The sequence below is a fragment of the Amblyomma maculatum genome, chromosome 11 (assembly GCF_055883805.1).
Source record: "Amblyomma maculatum isolate TAMU_Amacu chromosome 11, ASM5588380v1, whole genome shotgun sequence".
NCBI classification, from domain to species: domain Eukaryota; kingdom Metazoa; phylum Arthropoda; class Arachnida; order Ixodida; family Ixodidae; genus Amblyomma; species Amblyomma maculatum.
This window is the reverse complement of record NC_139354.1, coordinates 1,710,157-1,717,500: the sequence shown is the minus strand read 5'-3', so window position 1 is coordinate 1,717,500 and position 7,344 is coordinate 1,710,157. Positions and strand designations below refer to the sequence as shown.

At 41.5% G+C, this 7,344-nt stretch overlaps 1 protein-coding gene across 1 annotated transcript in view; it reads left to right on the top strand.

Moving 5' to 3' along the window:
• Positions 1-1,116: 1,116 nt before the first annotated feature.
• The window catches only part of LOC146172641 (uncharacterized), a 90,803-nt gene continuing 84,575 nt past the window's right edge, over positions 1,117-7,344 (top strand). The window contains exons 1-3 of the mRNA XM_084584320.1: positions 1,117-1,282; positions 3,045-3,115; positions 4,670-4,875. Coding sequence (XP_084440446.1) covers positions 1,117-1,282; positions 3,045-3,115; positions 4,670-4,875 — 443 coding nt within the window. The remainder of the gene's footprint in view (positions 1,283-3,044; positions 3,116-4,669; positions 4,876-7,344) is intronic.

Below are 7,344 nucleotides of genomic sequence, written 5' to 3'. Positions count from 1 at the left end.
TAGTTTTGCTTTTTCATATTGTTTCGTAATAGAAAGAGCAGTGGCGTTCGTCTTCCTCCTCACATTTTATCGCTGATAAGTTTACCGAATTTCAAGACTTTAAGAAAAAATCATCAAAAAAGAAAATTTCAGAAAGATCCATATTTTGATTACGAAGGAAGTCCAATAATAAGAACTGTATGTAGTGGCTTCCATTTTAAAGGAATAAACGAGGCTCAATTATTATTTAATAAAAAGCAAATAGGAAACATCCTACATCAGATATTCGATATCAACAGACATACGGGGACGTAATCTGGCATGAAGAACATAAAATCGGAATATCCGTGGTGATAAGTATGAAGAATAAACCAGACATAAAAATGTAAAGCAACCAAATATAGCACCCCTTTGTGGGAAAACCGGTTAAATAATAAACATAATTTCTTGGGCAGATATAAATAAAAAGATAAGGGAAAATAAACAGTTATATCTATGCAGTGCCAGTGATGTCTTATGACTTCGGCCTATCCAATTCTTTGCGAAAATAGGTTTGAAATGAAGAGTTGCACATTTTGCAGTTTGCCTCAAATGTAAAAAAGAAAAAAAATTTAGCGGCAGCAAATAAACGCTTTGTTAGCATTCATGAACCACGATTCCAAGTAAATGTTTAACCAAATTTCTTGGTACTAATTATGAACAAAATCAAACAGCAAGAATTAACTGATACAGTCTGGTAGCAGGCGATATTTTTAATGTCAAAACGAAATTCAACCATCGCATATCCGCTAGAGATATGTGATGGTTGAATTTCGTTTTGACATTAAAAATATCGCCTGCTACCAGACTGTATCAGTTAATTCTTGCTGTTTGATTTTGTTCATAATTAGTACCAAGAAATTTTGGTTAAACATTTACTTGCATACGTGGTGCATGAACGCTAACAAAGCGTTTTCTGCTGCCGCTATTTTTTTTTTTTTTTTTTTTTTTTTACATTTGAGGCCTCATTGGAAGGCGCAGAGAATGAAGACCACGGCTTTAGCGCGAGACAGCAGCCCGACTGCATAAGAAGAAGTGAAGTCGTCATCTAAGCCTCCGACGTTTCTTCGCTGGACTTAGTTCGCCTCGTCGTGCATGATGACCCGCGAGTACGACGGTCGGCTGCACCCTGTGGAGTGGGCCATCCTGGAGGCCAACCGGCAGCTGGCAGAGGAGGCGCAGAAGCCGCCGCTCTACCTGCAGGCGTTTCTGGACATGGTGCAGCTCACCATCGCCTTCGTCACCTGCTGCGCCCAGGACGATCGTGAGAACAAAGGCCCGCTACTTTCACCCTTCGCCGCTCACTACTAAATCTACTGCATGTGACTTTCGCGTATTTGTTATAGCTTTCACCGCAGCTGGTAACTGCGCGAGCAAACACCGCAATATTCCTGGCTCATTCACTGATGCCTATGCAATAACGTCTCACGTGCTGCACTGTAGCTGACCAGATGAAAAGTCGAGGGCTCTCCGAACCAATTGACAGATATCTTCAAGTGCAATTCACGCACAACGAAGGAAAGCGAAATAATAAGATATGTGAAACTAAAGAATATTGTGAATGTGGAAGGCAATGAACCTGTCCGGCGCTTTAAAATAAAAGTGAAAAAAGCTTTCGATGCCTGACATTTCATGTTGGCTTTTTAAGGTTTCAGCGCTCAGCTTCAACACTGCACGCCATTGTAGGCTGAGTGTGTTTCAGCTATTGCGTTTTTGAAATAACTTGCACTAATGGCTATTTTTTCATTATTGCTTATAAAACACACCTATATCTTAGTGATGAGGAAGTTCGCATCCGCAATTTCTTCTTTAAGTGCTGGATCCACGTTGTTCTTTAAGGTTGCGTAGTAGACAGCAGTTTTTGTTTTTTACAATTAATGTTATATCAGACTTTGCAAGACAATCTACTGAGCCTGAGCCCATATTTCTCTTGTCATATTTTAGACTATTACGCGTCTAGCGTAGCCATAGTTTTACCTTGGAAAAGAAAAAAAATATATCTGTTCTTAAGAGCCTTATTTGTGGGTATTGAATGTGAAATATTTAACTTCAAAGGCCAAATTTAAATGCAACAGCGCAAAAGTGAATACTGTTCTTTATATTTTTTCAACTTGGCATTGGTGAACAGGGTTCAACGAGAGTTTATTTTGTTGGCATTGTATTCTAATGTCCTATAATTTGGAAGAACTTCGCCCTCTGCAACTTGCAAAATATTGTTAGCAAAAGAGAAGTTTGGTGCTGTATAATTATTTTTTTTTATTATTTTTAATATATCAAGATCATCGTACTTGATATATTAACAAAAACACGTAAGCCGAATTGTATGTTTTGTGCAGTTGTAATGGCTTAATAAAATTAGGTACCCTGTGAAATGTAGTAACCAGGTTTATTGGTTCCTAGGTCGTCAACTGAAAACTTTTTGGCCCAACTTTGCTTGAAGGTCGTTGTCACTTTGAAAATGTACTCTTACTTTGCGAAATCAACGAAGGAAATGCGTACTTGCAGAGGAAACCAGGGCTAGGGTTCCACAGTGAAAAATGCACATGTTCTATCTAGTCAGTAGACAAAAATAGGGCCATGTTTTGGATAACTCTCTACATATGGCATATTAAACGCAGGAAAATCTATTGCGCAGTTTCGATATATTTATAATATAGTGTTGAGTAATGCTCACAGTATAGCGCAGTTTCACTTATTTCAATGTAGATTTTATCATGGTTTATTTATTCAACTAAGTAACGAAGGTTTCTGCCCAGTGGTATGGGAAATTACTGCTCGTGAAGCACTTCCTATAATTGTGTAAAGTGTACCTTTAAAATCCTACGAACTCGTTAGTTTCAAACAATCTGGGTGCAAATCTAGTTGGAAATATGAAGGCCTGCTTTCGCTTCACTGCTGTTGACCTACGGTGCCTGTACAGAAAGTACGGAGTAACATGTAGGATTTAAGGAAGAACAAGACAGGCTTGAAAACTTCGCGAAGGTAAGAATTGCCATAAACTTTTTGTCTGCTCTTTCAACCTGCAGGTTTTATTCAAGACATCGTAGCCAGCAAATCAGAAGGCGAAGACACATACTATTACGCCTACTTAACGGCCGTGAGTAGAAGTTGACTACTTAAATACATTTTCTCCCGCATGTTAAGGAACACAAAAATGCCACATTCGCATTAATTCATTCGTGTTTTTTTTTTCGGGTGTTATAAGGAAAGAGAATCAGGCTAACATAGGTCTAAATATAAGAGTCCCTGATCCAGATATTATTAATGACGATTCTGTGCACGTTGAACACTCTACGCAGCATAACGAAAAGCTGTTAATAATACGGGGCCATATTCTGCGAACAAGATGGCGTGTGATCACATAACTGGAAAACATCATGTATTATTCGCTGCTGAGGAACAACAGTACATCTTGTTTAAAGGAACTGAATCGGAGTACCATTGATGCACTGGAATTCCTTAGCATATTCTGTCCTATAGCACGAAGATAGGGTCGTAATGCTTGTTGCTAATGAAGGAACGAGATAGAAATCCACATCATGCCATATCAAGGGACGCTTGAAGCGCACTCTACTTTTATGTCGAAAAGCATATTGCTTAAAGCTTAAGTCTTCCTCTTTCTACACATGACCAGCTTCCATCTGACTCCTCGACTCCAGCACATTCTTATGGCTGCACGCCAAAGCTTCACGTTTATTCAGTTTCATATGACGTGACATGGTAAGGGTTAAGTGAAGCTCCGTGCTCATTGGTAGACAGTAACCCTATGCTCCTTTCGCAGTCCGCTGCTCTACAACTTGAATATCAGAGTGCTTTTTACGCCGTACTAGACTGAAGCTAAAAGTACGCAACAGACAGCCATATTTGCGAAAACAAATTGAAGATGTTTAACGTGGCTAAACCTAATAACTTGCGAAAACACTAGCTTGGTATAGTTTATCTTGGCATATGGTGACAAGGTCGTTGCCTCCGTCACCTGTCAAATGAACGCTTACGAAGAGGACAGCGATATCTTCCGCGCAATTTGCCATGAGCGACACAAATGTAAAGTCCCGCTTTAAGCACGCCCAGTGAACGTGCCTTGAAAAGGTGAATTCCGGTCCCGCCCGCAGACCTAAAAGAGAAGTAGGCGCTGTCAACTTGGCACAATTTGGCGATACACCGGTTAAAATCTGTGAACCGGTTAAAACTTGAGAAGCAGTGCTTACATACTAGAATACTTACACACATAATCACGCTACTTCGTCACGTCCACCCAAGTTCCCTACTAGGCCGCCTCGATTCGTACTAGCTGCTCATATGCGTCTGCTTTCATATTTTCGCCGTGGCCATCCATTTGTTGTTTTTTGGTGAGGACAAAACTACCTGCTTTGTTACCGCTTCTTGCGAGGCCACAAATGAACCCTAGCGCTAGCTTGCTAGCTCGTACCATTATGGCGAACTATTTATAGCGTTAGTTTTCCTTTATGACAGTAGCATAAAAGGCTAAATACCACATAGAATGCCTCTCAAGGGTCCGCTGTGGCACCTACACCACATTCCCAGCTCTCTAAATCGCGACAGTGAATGACTTTTAGTTCCCAGTTAAAGTGCGCGATGTAAGTTTTTGCATATATGAGAAAATGCTGAGAAATGTATTATGCCGACGTAGCTGTTCCAGTACGAGTTCCTTCTCGGCGCCGTGTTCCTGCTATCTGGGATCCTCTTCTTGATATCGGTCTTCTGTGGGCTCTTCTTCGTCCTCATGCGCATGGTGGGTGCCTTCGGAGGACGCAAAGTGCAAAACATCACGGCCTACTACATGCTCGCCCTGCGCCTGCACACGGCCTCAATGACGCTCATCACGGTACTCAACGCGTGAGTACTACACTGAAGTTAGCGTGGACAATTAAAAAACAAATAAAAATAAACTTGCCCAAATCGCATCTCCAAAAGCACAACGGGCTTCAGCCAATGTAAAATAAAAAATGGGCAAAAAAATTCGCATTGCAGAATAAACAAAAAGCAAATGAAAAATGAAAAAAAAAAATAAGGGGGTGGGGGGGAGGGGAGTGTACATAAAGGCTGTGGGGATGTTTGAAGAGAGTGATAAAATTTCTTCTTCTTTTCCTTGTAGATATTTATCTTCTCTCTTTTTCATATCTACGCTGCCTTCTTCCCATTAGTTTATTTGACTGTCGCTTGATAATTTGCCCTTTGTATGCTCTGGAATGATGGACTGTGACTGTTGTAATAACATCAGTGTAGAACTATTATGTGTTATTCAAATTGACTATTACGGAATGGAAGAAGAGGTGATCGTTGAGTTACAAACTTAGCATTTCGTTATTCTCCTATGGTGTCTTATTACATCCTACACTCAAGTTTTCGTGTGAAATTAAAAAGGCAATAAAAGTACCATTGCGCAGCTCGAACCGCCAAATGCACAAGGGGCTTTGTATGTTCTGCAAAGATGAACTGCGGTAGATTTAATCACAATTTAATCACACTTTGGCGACCTTGTTTCTAGAGTTTCTGGCTCTTTTCTTTAAAGCTTTATAGTTGAACTCTCGTTAGCGCAGCGCGCCTGTCAATGTTACAACGTTAGCCATTGCATAAATGAACCTGGAAATAAGTAGAAGCAAATTCCTTGGGAGTTTTCTTTCTAGCAGACGCTGTACGATGAACATTACGACTGTAACTTCGCATGTTCGTGCTTCGGTTGGTAAATTACACTCCATAGGCAACTGTTGCACTATCATGTCATAAGAATTGGGCTCATATCTGAATCCGCCATCGAATAATCACATGGACTACTTATGGTTTCAGTGGGTCCACCGATAAAATTCTCCTACACGCAACGCCAGATATATCGAAATTAGAGGTATCGTTACGGTGGGAATTCTAATAGTCCCTTGTACTAGTTGAGGCTCGATGACCGCTTATTTCTGCAATCTTCGGCCTTGCCGGCATCAGGCCGACCTGATCACTTCGTCTTCCGCTGGTTCAATGAGAGCACGTTACGCCAGATAACAATAATAAATAAATATCGGCAGCTAGATTTCGGACAATGACGATATATGAAGTTCGCTGTTCGGGGAAAGAAGGAATGAATTGCTCCCGCTCTCCTATACGCGCAGACATTAAGCCTACCGGGTAGCGGGCAAGGTATGATTCGCTAGGCACTGCTAGGCCTAACCTGTATGCTTCCTACTTAAGCCGCAAAGGACGGTGTTTTAAGACTTCACAGATTATCGTACAATCTCTATTCCTGTCATTAGATGGGCTATAGCTAAAACAATCGGTCGTTAAAATCTAACTGACGTTATGAACAGTCGGCTGTTGAATGCGTATTTGTATAAAAAAAATTGTTGCGGTTCATCTATCCTTAAACCAAGTTTCATGAGCGTTAGCCATCGACCGCAGGCGTAGTCGCTACTGTCGCATCGATCTTGGCTCGCTTCCTTCATTGGTAAGCTTCTCGGCAGCGCGCTAGTCTGGCATCTTGTTGCTGGATGGTCTCGGCAGCCTGTCTGGTACGGCTATGGTATCTGTTTTCAGCTAGATGGCGCATGTATATGGCATGTTTACCTCGTTGAAATGAAAAAGCGGCGCAGATGGAACTTCATGAAGACGACGATATGTTCCCTGTACACTGTGACAGTGTTTTGCAGTTGGAACTGTCATGAAAATGATGGTGTTTGCTGCACAGAGCGAAAGTGTGTTGCAGTTTTACACGAGGCATGATTGGCTGCGGCGATAGCATAGTGTTCTTGCGCCTCGGCACGGATGATATTCAGTACGAGAGTGCAAGGTCAAAACTGCGTATTCCATTGAACTTGATTGCATGGGAGTAGTAGAGATAATGCTCTAAAATATGTGTGGCTTCACTGGTCAGTCAGCTGGAGTTTTTCTAGTAAGGGGGAACGCTTGCCCTCTTCTGCTTCTATGTTTTTTATTGCCTTTGTTTGATCGATCACGTAGAAATAATTTTTTCTTGCGTACGAATGCACAAACTGCAAACGTTTTTTTTTCATGACTGAATAGTAGGCTCCCGCCGAGGTACTTTCATCAGACAAGAGCTTAGTATGCCCGGAGAGGGCTGTCGTTAGGCCTTAGTTAGGTTGGCTTCACCGCATAACAATGACGCGAGGTGGAACGTGAGTACAAAGCACAGAAAGTCCCTTATAGGTGAATCGCCACTTCAAGGAGGCAAAGTGCAACGTTCGATGTATTGAATCCCCGGCATAATACGATGATATATTCTTTGATGGTCCTGAACTCTGAGGCAAGATTTCCAACGGGATAACCTATGCTTGGAATCTAGCCAGCAGTTGCGAATAGTCG